This window comes from Tiliqua scincoides, chromosome 1 (genome assembly GCF_035046505.1).
Source record: "Tiliqua scincoides isolate rTilSci1 chromosome 1, rTilSci1.hap2, whole genome shotgun sequence".
Lineage (NCBI taxonomy): Eukaryota > Metazoa > Chordata > Lepidosauria > Squamata > Scincidae > Tiliqua > Tiliqua scincoides.
Window position 1 is genome coordinate 223,711,465 of NC_089821.1, and position 15,453 is coordinate 223,726,917.

The 15,453-nt window shown below is 41.3% G+C and overlaps 1 protein-coding gene across 1 annotated transcript; it reads right to left on the reverse strand.

Annotated features, from left to right (window-relative positions):
* Nucleotides 1–2,504: 2,504 nt before the first annotated feature.
* Nucleotides 2,505–14,447, reverse strand: MPC1 (mitochondrial pyruvate carrier 1). Its single transcript, XM_066616385.1, has 4 exons — nucleotides 14,197–14,447; nucleotides 6,329–6,425; nucleotides 4,570–4,702; nucleotides 2,505–4,400 (listed from the first exon to the last, which is right to left on the reverse strand). The coding sequence occupies exons 1-4, from the start codon at nucleotides 14,269–14,271 to the stop codon at nucleotides 4,382–4,384; spliced, it is 324 nt and encodes a 107-aa protein (XP_066472482.1). The 5' UTR covers nucleotides 14,272–14,447; the 3' UTR covers nucleotides 2,505–4,381.
* Nucleotides 14,448–15,453: the final 1,006 nt, after the last annotated feature.

Here is a 15,453-nt window from a genome sequence, read left to right on the forward strand (position 1 = left end):
CAGTGTAAACTGCCGCTGCAAAGAATAAACAAACTATATAAATCTGTTTTTAAAATCTTGATGCTGCACAATGTTGGGATCATTTATCAAGTAGTAACTTATTGTAATATGCATCTTTCCCTTGGCAAGCTGGTAAGTAGGAAGCAGAGTTATTTTTCTCCTGTTTCTCTGAATTTCTGATTGGGTATGGCTATATGGTAAAATTCTAACTAATAAAATGGAATATGAGACGATTCTAGTTTCAGAATCTGATTGGCCATCTTTCCCACTGGAGGATCCTAAACCAGCTGGAAGTTCTATGACCTTCATTCCTTTTGGGATTACCCATCTTTCATACATACTTTTATTCATTTTCACTGAGCCTTTCCTCCTTTAGTATAGTAGCTCCCAACTTGATACTGAGATCAAACATTTAGGAAACACCTTTCATGTCAACCCTTGATGTGGAAATTGTTCTCAAGAAAGCCAAAACTACTTGCCAGTTTTCTCAGTAGTAACAAGAAGTTACTGAACAAGAACAGCACACCTTAAGACCATTCGTGGCACACCAATGTGCCATGGCACACTGCTTGAAAAGACTGACATAACTAAACATGATTAAACTACGGTTATGTCAATTACTATGTGATACAGTTTACTATGTGATCTTTCTTTGAGTGGGATTGCCCAAATGGAGGGATTTCTATATCATTAATAAATACATACTACTTTTCAACAAAAAGTAGTTTACAAAGCAGTTAAAGAACACCCCTGAACGTGACCGGAAGTCACCAGCATGAACCAGAAGTGACTTCTGGTTGCATCCAAGAGGTTCTTTGAGACCCTCCAACCATGGACTCAACATCTCAGGATATTGAAATCCACAAATAAGGAGGGCCCACTTTACTGATTGAAAAAGGTAATATATGAATCCAGATCTTAGTAAAGGCATGTGAAATACCAGTAAGCAGACTCAAGAACTAATGTCAGCATATAAATGCATACACTGTTTAGGAGGATACTACATGAGCAAAGCTGTCAGAAAATGTTAAAGAATGGTGATAAAGCCATATCTGTTTCAAACAGTTACCCCAGATCAGCGGTTTTCAAACTCTCGGAGAGTTTGAACTGCAGTAAGTCTTGGGGGGGGAGGCAGCAACGCGATCCTGGGGATCGCTAACGGGGCTGCAGAGACTGGGATGCACTCACCAGTCCCTGTAGCAGCCTTCCTGGGGCGTGGGGAGCCCTGCACAAGCATCTGCAGAGCTCCCCAGGCCATCAAAAGTGAAAGTGGAGCGACTGCGCCCCACTTCCGGTTTTATGGTGGTGGAGCACGATTGCGCCACTTTCACTTTTAGAACCCTGGGAAGCCCTGCAGACACTCATGCAGGGCTCCCTGCACCCCAGGACGGCTGTTGAAGGGACTGGTGAGTGCATCCCAGTCCCTGCAGCCCCATTAGTGATGCGATCCTGGGGATCACGTCATTGCCTCCTCCCTGCCCTTGCCCCTTAAGAGGGCAGAGGCCAGGGCCTTCAGGCTGGGGCGTCGCAACACCCCAGTTTGAAAACCACTGCCCTAGATGTAGGAGAAAACAAGGAAAATGGTTAAGTTATCAAACCTGTATTTAAATTAAGAACAATAGCTCTTAATAACTGTTGCCTTTCCATTGCCCAAGAACAGCATTAAATCCCCAAACCACATTCTCCATTCTTTCAAAAAAGCTATCCTATGGCACAGGGCTTGCAATGTCACATTAATCATGCTTCATTGTTAGAAGATACCATGGAACAAAAATGAACCAGTTGTTCTAATAAGCTTGCCACAAACCACGAGTAATCATAGCTTTAGAGCAGTGGTCTTCAACTTTTCTGTGGTAGAAGGCAGGGTATAAATTTTTTAAATGAACCCTCCCAACAAAGTATGAGACTGAGGACCCACTACCAATCCTGCCCTCTCCTGGGATCTGATCCACCCATTCCCTTGCCCCTGTTGCTGTCCACCCCGTTGCCTCATTTCCCCATACTTCTTATGTCTCCACAACAGCCCCGTCAGGTCGCAGCCTGACCAGGGCTGGTGTCAGGAGCTGTAGGACAAGACAGTGAGAAGAGGCTGTGCAGGACTATATCAAGAACTCAGTTTTAATAAGGCAGTTTTACTGGATTGGATACAAGCCCTCTCTTGCATAGGCTTTGAATGGTTGCCACAATCTCCAAATGAGGCTTCGCAACCCCACTGGGCTTGTGACCCACAGGTTGAAGAACACCGATGTAGAGGACTCCAAATGCAGGAGCTGGAAACTATTTGAGGAAAATATTGTATGAAACAATTTCATACAACCTTTGTACAGCTAGCCTTGAGTCCAGAGTTTAGCGTTCTGAGAGACAGAAGGTCATATCTTATTTAACATAGCAGAGCTAATCACTATGTACAAGCATTAACCTTGAAGATGAAATACACGTGGCAACCAAGACAGATTTCTGTATAATTTGCTAAGAAAATTGGTGTTTGAAGTGCACCTGTACCATTCTTAGTTGCAAAACATGTTTATTTTGTAATTTAGTATCTTTACTGAAGTACAACATATACATGAACAGTGATTCTATCATCCTATGAATCTGAAATTCTCATTCCTTGAGAAGTCTTCGAATATCTGCTATCCATTTGTGAAGGGGAGCATGTTTTTGTCTTCATCGCTGCAGAAAAAAGTTTAAGAACAAGACATCCGCAACACTTTTCAGAGAATTACAATTTTAGCATTACCACTGGTCACAGAACTCCAGTCTAGACCAAGAGAATTCACTTCCATTAAACAGAAAAAAGAGAAACAATCTGTATATTTTTACCAATATATTAATATTAGTTTGGAGGTCATAACAGATATGCACCTCATAAGTAAGTCCTATCCTTCATAGAGTTTCCACAAAATGATAGTTGGTTTTGTACAATCCAGTCATGCAAGTACAGTACCATTTATTAACATTGGTGAAAATGGTTATTACAAAATTCCTTAAAATAGTTTATTGCCATTAGTCTGATGAAAACTTTTATATCATAACTTCACCCTGTTGAGAAAGTATACTGCTCCAAAGTTGTTGCACTAAAAATAAAATAATTAAATACATTCCATTTATGGTGCGTTACAATAGCGGATAAAAGTCACAAGTGCTATAGAAGGAAATTATTAGAACATTCGTTTGCCAGAATTTTAGAACTTAACTTCAGATATCCTTCAGTTCTTTCCAAAAGTCTTCACTTAAAGTCAGTGGATGTTTTTGTTTTAATTATTTGCAATAAGTATTCAGTTATACTGACAAGAGGCAGCTAGTGTGGAATAGGAACTGGACACAAATTTTATGATTTACAATTTTAGAGGATTTGGAACAAACAGGATACTTCAGCTGAACTCTTAAGGTAAAGTCTACCCACAATCGGGTGTAGGACTGCATACCCAAATCTCCTTTAGGACCACCAGATAACCAGGAATTGGATGTAATATCTGCAGACTACTTACATGAGAATATTCTACTGTACATAGATTCAAACTATGCAGTCAAGTCATAAAAACCAGGAAGTGTGCATGGTTCAGATATACAAATGCAGGCCTTAAGTAAACATGTCCAAAGTGTGTATACCTGGCAAGCCCAAAGTGAGATAGATATTCTTGCAATAATCCTTCTTTCCCACTACATATAAGCTACATCTCCCCTTGCCTGAAGTAGTCCATAATTTAGGATTTGTGTGGACAGTTTACTGGGAAGGGGGAGAAATCTCTCTTTATACAGACCAGGACTTAAATCGAGCATAGGAATAAGCAGGCATATAATATCTAAATTAGTAACCTGAAAGCAATTAGTTGGCATGTAGCTGCTTTCAATCAGAATTGTGTGGCTGAAGTGGAAGCCTTTAAAAAAAAATGTAATTGCCTAAGTCAAACATGGGTTTTCCAGAACATAAGTAATATGTATGACAACACCAATGTACTTAAAAAGGCAAAGTCACAATTTGTGTTCCTGACTAACAAGTACACATTAGTGAGCAAGTATAAGAAACAGCATATTGGCTTAGTGCCTTTTTTTAAAGAGTCAGAAATGAACAATTGTTCTTATCCTTCTCAAAAGTTTGTGTGCACATAAACTGAAGAATTTCATAAATAGAAAAGTAAAAATGTAGTACTTGTAAGGCAGCACAGTGTTTGATGTGATGTTTTAAACCGCTATGTAGTACTTCTTTTTTTAAAAGGCAGGCTACAAAATGTAGTAGATGGAGGACACTGATAGTTGGCAAGAATGTGTTCATAATGAGAATGCAACAATGAGACACAGCAACTTTGGATGGCAAAGACCTTCCGTGGTTGTAGTCTGAAGAGGAGCACCTTTTCCATTTTCCCAATTAAGTTGATATTCAATTCTTTTTTTGCATACTGCCAAGGAGAGAGAGAAAGAGAGAAAAAAGTGGATTCAGTGAGAATCTCTGGTTGACCAGCAGCTATATCCATGGCTTAAGAAAACAGATATTTGGGATAAAACCCTTGTGACAGGTTGTTTAGATTGTCTGACTAATTGTATACCAAGTTTTAAAGTTTTACATACTTGTGTTTGATCAATCTTCCTCCTTGGACAAGTTGTGCGATTTCGTTAGTAAAGTGACAGGCAAACAGCAACCAGTTCCTGGGCTGCACCTTATACGCAAACCTCATGAAAGTCAATGAGTAACAGCAAAGTGCTGTAAAAGCAAAATCAACAAGAAGTTAATGGCTTCAGGATCTCAAAGTATGTTTTCTTATAAAACTTGCATAAATTAATATGTACCAAATCAACCATATGTCAAGTAGATATGTCTATTTTGTCCTTGTGCAGATATTAAAGTTAAAACTATAAGGAATCCAGAAACTTGCAGGATTTCCTAAAAGGTTCAATATCTATCTTTTCCCAAATAGACTCAAAGATTAAGCAACTAAGGGCACAATCCTAACCCACTTTCCAGCACTGACATAAGGGCAATGCAGCTCTGAGATAAGGAAACAAACATTCCCTTACTTTGAGGAGACCTCTGTGAGTGCCACACAATTGCAGGATGCAGCATACGTTCCATTGGCACCACTATGCCAGTGCTGGAAAGTGGATTAGGATTTAGGTCCTGATGGAGTGTCATTTTTTTAAAAAATTACTCTTCTGTGGAAATAAGTAAATGGTAAACAATTTTCAGGGTTTTTTGTTTTTTTTAAGTATTCCTGATTTTTAAATGGGAAAGTAAATTCTGTCTGCAGAACACAAAGTTAACTGTCTAATTTAATGTTTGCGCACACAAGTTGTGAGGGCAACACATGGCTATTTATAGTGTACTTCAGAGTTGCAGCCTATCGTAAATAAGCAGAGAACCACTTTCACAAGTGCAAGATTCACAACATAGGCCTAGTCCCATGGAAGCTGTGGCCATTTAACAGCCCCACCCCCACTAAGTTTCTTCCATAATTGCAGCTGACAGATCTGACAGATCAGAATTAGGGAAATGGGCAGGAATCCAAAGAGCTATGCCCTTAAGATATGCCTATAAACTTGCACAGCCTCTGTGGAATTTTTTGTTTTGAGTCATAGACTATAAGAAGTGCCCTACTCGATCAGACCAAAAGCCCATCTTGTACAGCCTCCTGTCTCTCACAGTGACCCACCAGATGCCTCAGGAAGCATTCATAACAAGATACCTGTATCTTGTTGCCACTCCATTGCATCTGGCATGTAGAGATATGCAACCTATGGATTTAGAGGTTCACTTGACCTGTGATTGAGTTTTCCTCCATAAATCTATCCAATCCCCTTTTAAAGGCATCTACACCAGATGCCATCACATCTTGTCTTGTGTCAAAGAGTCCCAGAGTTTAGTTACACATTCTGGGTAAAGAAATTGGAATAGACTACCTCTCCACACCATATCAAACTGTTTTTGAGATGTCTAAAAAAAAAAAAAAAAAAAAAAAAGCTTGTCATGCAGCCTGTGAGGCTGCTGTTAGAGAAATGCAAGTCAAGCGCCACTCTAGCCCAGCTTGGACATGTAGAACTGGCTAGGGAGTTCCTTAGATCCCTGTCAAAGGCTTGGAGATATTAGAAAAAAAGTAAGATGGTTTCCATTTGAGAAAGTGATGAAGCATACTGAAGAAGCAACTTAAGCTTTCTCCTAAACCCAGGACTGGCCATTTCACATTAAATCCAACACTGTATGCACAGGATGTTAATATTAGCATATCAGAATTTAGATACTATTAAATACAGTGTACAAAGCGAAGTCATTTGCCAACAACGTTGAGCTATTCAGTCTCATGAGTGATTATCTAGAACACGTTTTACTACTTGCCAAATGTCATTCGGCCACTGATGATCTCTGGCGATTTCTTCATGTCATTGATAGCAGCAATAGGAAGTCCCCAATTAGCTACTGGTCCCCAAAAGTGCTAAAACAAAAACAAGACAGAGGAATGGAATTGCATTTCCCCTTTTATTCACATTTATCTTTAAATTAGGATTTCTAGATTCAAATCAACACTATATTATCTTATTTATTAAATATGACTTACATGCAACAGTAGAAGCAACGTACTGACAAAAGGGTGTTTTACCTTCTATTTACCATACATTTTTGAGTCAGATAACCAAAACACAACATACTTTCTCTTTAAAATAGTGACAAATGAAGCTGTCTTACACAGATTATTAGCAATCTAACACAGTACCCTGCAGACTCTCTGACAGGATCTCAGACAGAGATCGCCCCAGTCTGCTGGGGATGCTAAAGATCCTTTAATAGAAGATGCCAAGGATAGAGTATGAAATTGTCTGCAACTCCTTGACCAGCCAAAAGTCACTGTTATACAAGTGAAAAACAAAAGGACTTTTATGTATATGCTACCCAACTCTATAAAGGTAGAAATATAGCAATGACTAACTGAAGAACCAGTATAAAATACTGTATATATTTGCAAGTATGTATTTTTGCATGAGTTAAAATAGCTATATCCATAGGTGCTAGATTACTACACTTATGCAGGTAAAGAAACCTAACTTTTCATTCATTTACAATAATTTGACTATTAAATTGTAAGAAAACTAAGAAGTTAGGTTTCTTCACCTGTAGTATATTACTCCTACCATCTATAGCTATAGATAGTCCTCACTGGTGAATCCTCCTAATTCACCCAGATGACAAAATACATTTTCCCTAGAACTTTTAAATTTGATCATTTTTCCTTAATCTTAGTTCCTGAGAGAGAGACTGGATTTCTCAGCTCCGTTAGTGCAACTGAAAAACCGGACTTATTCCTTCAGTACATACACAGAATGCCTTCACCACAATAAGATTATTCTGCCTTATTTCTCAGTCTAATAAACTTCTAGTGTTGAGAGCTGAAACAGGAAAGGTGTCCTTTCAATCTTCCCTAAAATTTAAAACTTCATCTTGTGACCAGTTTCACTGAGGGAGGTTTAAATGGTTCAGAAAGAGATTATTCCAATACCACAATGAACAAAAGTGTTACACACACACACACACACACACACACACACACACACACACCCCTACCTCAGTAGGATACTGGGAAATAACCAGGTGGTAATTATTATTGATAAACCAACTGGTTTCACTGGTAGTTCAGCAAAATATTGCTAAAGTAAGTAATAAGAACTTTCAGTATAATGGTCAAACTAGGCATGCATGTAAATGCATACTACACGGGAATACTTCCCACAGAAGCACTGTTTTGATTTTGCAGAAATCACATGGCGGGGAGGGGAGACCCCAGTTGGGACTGGGACACAAGGCTGCTTTGGAAACACATTTCTAATTCAAAATGGAGTGTGGGAGAAGAATGGACCTTCCTCTCCCCAGGCATCCTACCCCTGACTGCAGTTAATTCCCAGCATAGTTGTTTTGAACAAAAAGGAGGTGCTTTGTCTTGGAAACATATTTGTATAGTTTGCATTATATGAATGTCCCAAGGCGACACCACATTTAAAAACTACACACAAATAGAACTGAAATTAAGTTTTTCCTTCTTCAGGATTTTACTAAGAATGAAATCAATTACTAATCTGAGTCCTGCAAAAATAATTATTCACCCAAGAGTGTTAGAGTTCTGTTTAGGAGTTACAGGAACAACTGTCGCACAGCCTGTAGTAAAAACAGAACGGAAGGATGAATATTTTATCTAACTCTTCATATCTGAAGAGGAACCAGCACATCAATAGATCTGGGGACCAGTTCATAACTGCTGGAGCAGCACAATTACAAGTAGTGAAAACAAAGCAGCTACTTTGTCTTACCGTACTGTTTTATGAGCAGCCATAGTAGTTCACCATTCAAGAGCATACATGAAAGAGAAAACAAGAGAGTCATTTGCCTTCATGAAATAAATTACAATAGATACATCAGTGATGCTGGATATATTTTTGTCCCAAATGTCAAAATACTTTAGTATGGTAATTTAGCAACCAATTGTAAAATGAGGTTGAGTTTGCCTCTCATGGAAGAAATACATGCAATGACAGAACATTACAGTTTCTCCTAAACAGCAGTAATCCCAAACTTCTTCAGTTGTACACTGGTCAGTGATAGGGGATGTTTTGTGGTATTATTAAAAATTGATTTCCTAACTAGTTCAGTAACTGTATACAGAGATCAAATGCCATATATACATCTAGATGCATTTTCTCCAATGCTGTTCTCCTCTAAAGTACACTATATGACTGGGGTTGAACATTTTCAATCAACTTACAGTGTTGATGACCTAGTGATCCCAAGGAGCTAACTACATTTCGTTGTGTGTAACTTGTTTGTGGAAAGATTTTCAAAGTGATAATTATGCTGACTTTCATAACGAAGCTGAAGGAATGAAGAGTCAATTTCACAGGGTCACCCATAAATGATCATATTGTGGTAAGATAGCCAAGGTCCCCATTTTGTAAGGAACAACAAGAAATGTCTTTCAAATGACACTAACATTTGTCCCCAAAACATGGACTGTTCAACAACTTCCAATTCAAGCCAGCAAGAAATCTTAAAGATGAAAAAGATATTGCATACAGTTTTAAGCAAGTTTTGGAAGTTACCAAGAGGAAGCTGGAAATAGCGTTAATGTTGCTGCATTTGAGCTATTTTCAACTCCCAAACTTGTTTAAAAACAAAACACAAATCTTTTTTTTTTAAAAAAAAAAAAAGATCTGCATTATATAACCAGAGGAGCTACTGCATCCCCATTTCATGGGCAGTCACACCAAGTGGATCAAACTCACAGGGCCCAATCTTACCCAACTTCCCAGTGCTGATGCAGCCGTGCCAATGGGATATGTACTGCACCCTGTGGTCAAGGCGTAGTCACAGAGGCCTCCTCATGGCAAGGGAACTCTCCTTGCCTTACCTTGGGGATGCATTGCGGCTGCATCAGTGCTGGAAAGTTGGATAGGATTGGGCCCTCAGTTGCAAACACATTGTTAGACATCTGTAGCCATGAATGTATTATTTACAGTAATAGGTGTTACATTATTTTGTCTCTTTGCTTCTGCACCAATGTATTTGATTCTGAGAATTAAGAACAACGTGCCATCCACAATGCACCATAATCACCAGAGCTGGTCAGTGACTCAAACACTGTTTTACACACAGCTCCCATACAAATGAGATCCATTGTTCCCAAACTGCAGGTCATGAATTTTTGGTGGTTTATGAAACTGATAGGGCAGATTAGGTTATGTGCATCAAGGGTGCTGCTATTTTTTTTGGGGGGGGAGCACTGCTGCCCAATCACCATTATAACCACACCCCTTGACATTTATAAATTAGGCAGTAGCCTCTAAAAAGTTTGGGAAGCACTGAATTAGATCAAATCAAGCCTTTCTGAAATAAATGGAGCATTTTCTGATCCTAAGTATGGGGGGAGGGGGAGAGAGACAGAGAGAGACTACAGGGTTTATTATTGCCTGGTTTCCTATGCAAGAATTGCTTCAAGGTGATCAAGTAGGGAAGTTTCAAAGTTGCTTCTTTTGGGTCACATTTGGACTAATACAGTGATGTGCAGGCTGCTAAGGGCTCAGTCCTATCCAACTTTTCAGCGCAGCTGCAGCTGCAATGCAGCCCCAAGGTAAGGGAACAAATGTTCCTAAAACTTGTGGAGGCCTCCATAACTACAGGATGAAGCGCACACCCCATTGGCATGGCTATATCAGCACTGGAAAGTTGGATAGGATTTGGCCCTAAGCTAGTCAAGGGTTTTGTGGATTAGTAACTTTTGTGATCTTGTTTGCAAGGCCAATTCACAGCATGAGTTCTCTTCTACCATTCTGCAAGTAAGATTGCAGAAATGTCAAAGTGCACATTGCTGCTAAAAGAGTGGAAGAAGAATGAAAATGATAACACAGCAAACTCAATTTGGGTCAAAGGCAGCCCAATTACAGAAAGATAAGTTTTGGATTCCGGAATGGGAAAGAACAGTCTGCTAAAAGCAAATGCCTGTGACCAATGAAAGTCAAACATGTACCAAAATGAAGTGAGGCAACCTGCAGAGCAGACAACTTTAGAAATTTATGCATGCCCTTTGGGTCTGGAGAAAATGCTGCACAGCAACAGATTCTTTTCCAGCAGCAGCCCTTTCTGCTCCCCATGTCTGGAGGGGAAACCTGGAACCCTGAATCTCACTAATTGCTCCCTAAATGACCAGAATATTCTACAGAACAATGGAGGGACTGCTTCAGTGGGCATGCATCTTTACCATCAACCAGCCCCTGAATTCAACTGCAGCTGTTTCCTCTCTAAACTCTTATAGACACCCACATCTAGCATTATGGTACATTTCATTTCAGCTCTAAGCTGCTTTGGAAGCTGTACTGACTGAAAAAAAGAGTAAAACTACTTTTACATTTAAAGTTTAAAAAAACCCAAATCCTGTTCTTGAATGGCTATTAAACTGAAGTTTGTACAGCAGCATTTTAAATTTGTTAAAATCTGAAGCCTTAAAATTTAAAAGACAATCCTGTATCAGCAATCCCAACATATTCTTGCATACACATCTGTGGTTAAAATAATATGCTATCATACCAGCTTTGGACTATCTCCGCAACAGAACACGAAAGCTTAGTAGAAAGATACATAAAGTCAACTGAATGAGAACTGGTCTGAATGGGAAATCCAGTTCCCTGTAAAGGTTTGATTCAAACTGGAAAATTTTTAACCCAATCAGACCTAGCTTAGAGGAATCAGAGGCGATGCCCTAATACTGTATATTGACTAGATGCAATGGTTGCTTAGGCCAAGGATTAGAGAATTCTAGAAAGCTATGCAAGTGACTGAAAATGCCTGTATTGTGCAAGCTATTTCTATATCATGCAACATAAGGAGTAATGCTGGCAAAAACAACTCAGGTATGGTGGTGTTGTAGAAATAGACATCATGCCCTTTCCCACAAGCTGGAAATCCAATTGAACAGTGTTATAGTGAACAGACTATATTAACATTAACATTTAGCAATAAAGAACTACCACCCCTCAATTAAGATTATTCTTCTTCCATAAAATGAGCCAATAATCTTGCGTCATTTTAAGGCGTTCTTAATCCAAAACACCTCCTCGATCTCTCTAGTCTATTTCATGTAGTATTTTCGTGCATGTTAAAAAGATGCCTCTCTCTTCTATAAAGTAACCTTTCCACAAGTCATGCAAGTACGTACTGCAAGATTTCTTCACTACCTATGCTTGCTTCATTCCCTTGGGTAATATTGTATATCTACAAAACATTGCAAGTTAAATTCAAAGACAGTTATGCAATTCTAGAAGATGGCTCAGAGCTGGGGGAGGGAGAGAAGAAGGGAGAGGTTCCATTAGTTTATAATGACACAAGGAAGAAGATACCTCTTTTCCCATGTTTTCCAAGTCAGCTAAGATTTATGAAACACATACCTCTATTAGGAGTATGTGTCCTAATACGACACACATGAGTATGTGTCTTTTACAAAAATTGTTAAACAACCCAATTCATTTGTATTTTGCATGAATAAATAATTAAGTTGTCCCAAAATAGTAACAGAACTTAGAGTATGAGTGTTTCATTAGCATCCAATAGTGCTTGCTACCAATTAGCTAGAAACCTGTAGAGGCCTCATTCATATAAGAGGCTTGATCTTGTGGAGGAGTTCCATGAGTGGAACCCATTCCACAGTATGCACGCATGTGCATGATTTCTGCAGACACCTCCTTCCATCAAGGGCCCACTATCTCATTCTGAAAATTAATGCTGCTCATATCTTTAAAAAAAGCTTCACCAGCTCAAGTCACCTATTTGGTGCAATGCTTTTTGAACTTTTGAGGTCATTAACAATTTAATCATGGGAAAAAGCAGAAAAGAGATCTTGATTGCTAATGGTTTTCTGTAAAAATCATCATGGACAGATAAAGAATGCTGTCTCTTCATATGATTTTAACTTCACTTTCCAGGTTTGATATGACAGAACATAATGGCAGGAGCCTATGACATTTATCATCTTTATTTTGCAAACTGTATGTGTATTCAATCAAAATAAAAGCCATTAACTTCTTTTACTTTTCTGCATCTTATTATGTCACCAAGGGAAAGTTATTCTTCTGTTAGCAAAGACTAATGAGTTACTGTATGTTTCTGTGAATGTACTACCACCACTAAGGGTCACTGCACAGTGGAACAGCTTTCACATGTTTCAGGTTCAAAGACTAACAGAAATTTGGGCAAGTTAAGAAAAAAAATCTGTGTTTACCAGCAGTATGAACAATACATCCAGCCAAAGATGATATAACCCTTAAGTTACTTAAACACACAGACAGAACTAGAATCACATTAATTACTTCAACATGTGAAAAATAAAGAACCAAGAACCTGAGAGACTGTCCTACAGGAATGTTTTGTAAACAGAAATAAGAGGCAACTCTGAGAATAACTGATAAATGACAGCTTTGGGTGAACAAGAAACAATAGTCTAAATATACTGAGACACAATTGCCATCTAACAAAACACTAAAGCTGCACATGTGGAACTTTGTTTTCCTTCAGATTTATTGAAGAAAGCCTATTAGTTGTTTTAGCCTAGCCATTACAGTTTTTTTGAAAGTGGGAAAGCTTCCACATTTGATGGTTACTGACTAGTTTGGGGTAGGGAAGGAAGAGACCATTTGCTGTGAATCCAACTCTTCACCACCAGGTCACGAGCACCCTTGAGCGTTTCATTAGAATCTGTGACCTCTGCTAGGAGACAACACTTGTCAGTGCCTCCACTCCTTTGTAATCAGAGCACAGATCCTTCTCAGTTTCTCAATGCCTCACTACTGTTATCCTGCTGAATCCACTCATACCACAAAAGTCACCTTGAACATAGGCTATTATTACCTGCCCTGTTTCTCCTCTGCTTTGGATTATCTGTGACAGAGGGACAACCAGCCTTTACGGTACTTGTCGACTATGGGTCTCCTGCCGGTATTTAGCCTTAGATGGAGTTTACCACCTGCTTTGGGCTGCAACCCGACTCCAAGAAGACCCCTGTCCCAGCACGCTGGAGGCTCACACAAGCCTCCTCTTCCCTGCTGAACCATTTATCCCCTTTTCTCTCTCTCTCTCCCCCCCCCCCCCATCATGATCACAGTGTGGTGGAAACACACCAGAAAACATACGAATTTGAGGTCAAAGCCACACACATGGGGACAGGCTTCAAAAGGGGTGGGTGGGTGGGGAGTCTGACCAACTTGCTATTAAGGCTGCAATCCTATCCACTTACCTGGGAGTAAGCCCCACTGATTATAGACATGCCTAGCATTAGGCTGTCAGGCAGCAATCCTATTCAGTTACTTGGGAGTAAGCCCCATTGACTGTAATGGGACTTACTCTTTAGTAGACATGCAGAGAATTGGGTTTTAAGGGGCCTAACTCCCAAATACACCCGTGTGTGTGTGTGTGCGCGCGTGTGACAGTGTCAGGCCCCGAGTCTATTGTCTGGTGGCTCCTGTCCAAAGCCCCAGAGCCCAAGCCTATGCACGTCTACTCAGAAGGAAGTCCCGCTGTAGTCAATGGGGCTTACTCCCAGGAAAGGGCGGGCTCTCCGTCCCGCACCGAATACAAAGCCCCAAGGCCACTCCGAACCCCTGGCGGCAGCAGGGAGCAGGTGCGTACTGTGACCCCGCAGGCGGCGGGGGGCCTTCAGTGGGGGGGGGCCGCGGTGCCCACCTCATGAGGTAGTCCCTGAAGTCCTTGCTGCGCACGTAGTCGGCGGCCTTGCGGGCCAGCGCCGCCGCCATGGCGGAGAACTGCGGAGGAGGGACGGAGGAAGGGAGCACGACTCAGCCTCGCCGCCGCCAATGACAGACTGCTCGGGCGCTCCCGCTGGCGACTAACTGCCCCTTCGCGACGGCGACGGCTCCTGCTTGACGGCGCCGCCTGCGTCTCCGTGGCAACCGGGCCCTCATTGGCGCGAGCCGCCGCTCCCCCTTCCCCACCGAGAGAAATCTGGCCGTAAAGCGCGAGCAGGACACGTCGCAAAGCCCAAAAGGGTCGACTTCCGCCCTCACCCTTTGCCAGGCTGTGCCTCCTGCGTCGGGATGGGCAGCGCTCTGCTGAGCCACTATTGGTCGCGGCCCAGAGGCTGCCGGCTTCCTATTGGTGGACAGCAGGGTCTCGCGCTCGGCCGTTGTTCTCTGACCTCCCAGTGCTCTCAGGGTCCTGTCAAGGGCAAGTCGCTCAGCGGCTTTCCCCCTTTTCACCCGCGTCTAAGGCTGCGCTCCTGGCCACGCTTGCCTGAGAGGACGCCCCATTGACTAGAATGGGACTTACTTCTGAGGAGACATGCATTGATTGGGCTGTGAGGCTGCAATCCCATCCACACTTACCTGGCAGTAAGCCCCATTGACTGTAATGGGACTTACTCCTGAGTAGACATGCACAGAATTGGACTCTGAGGCTGCACTCCTAGCCACACTTTCCTGAGAGTAAGCCCCATTGACTAGAATGGGACTTACTCCTGAGTAGACATGCATAGGCTTGGACTTTAAAGCGCCTTTCCCACTCAGTCAGTTGTGCCTGTGCTTCAGAGCACCAACTTGGCACAGAGATCAGACAAGAAGTGAGTTTGGACAGAGTTGGGTTTGAAGTGAACCTGCCTTGCCTGGGTCTCTGTGTAGGCCTGTTTGGGGCTTCCCTTGTGGCTTGCCCCAGTTCCTACCATGGCCAAAACAGATTTCCAGTCATTTGAACCCTAGATCTGGAGAGGCTTATGGGTTTATTCCACAAACCCATCCTCTCCCTCTCCCATCCTCTTCCTTTCTCTGGGCTGCTGCAGTCAAAGGGGTATTTTCCCCCACATAAAAGACATGAGTTTTGATTGAAGAAAGAAGACATGGAATCCTCTGAAGAGCTGGTCAGTAGGGTTCACTTAATCATAAACAGCATTTGTAGAACTTAGGGCGCAACCCTAACCCCTTATG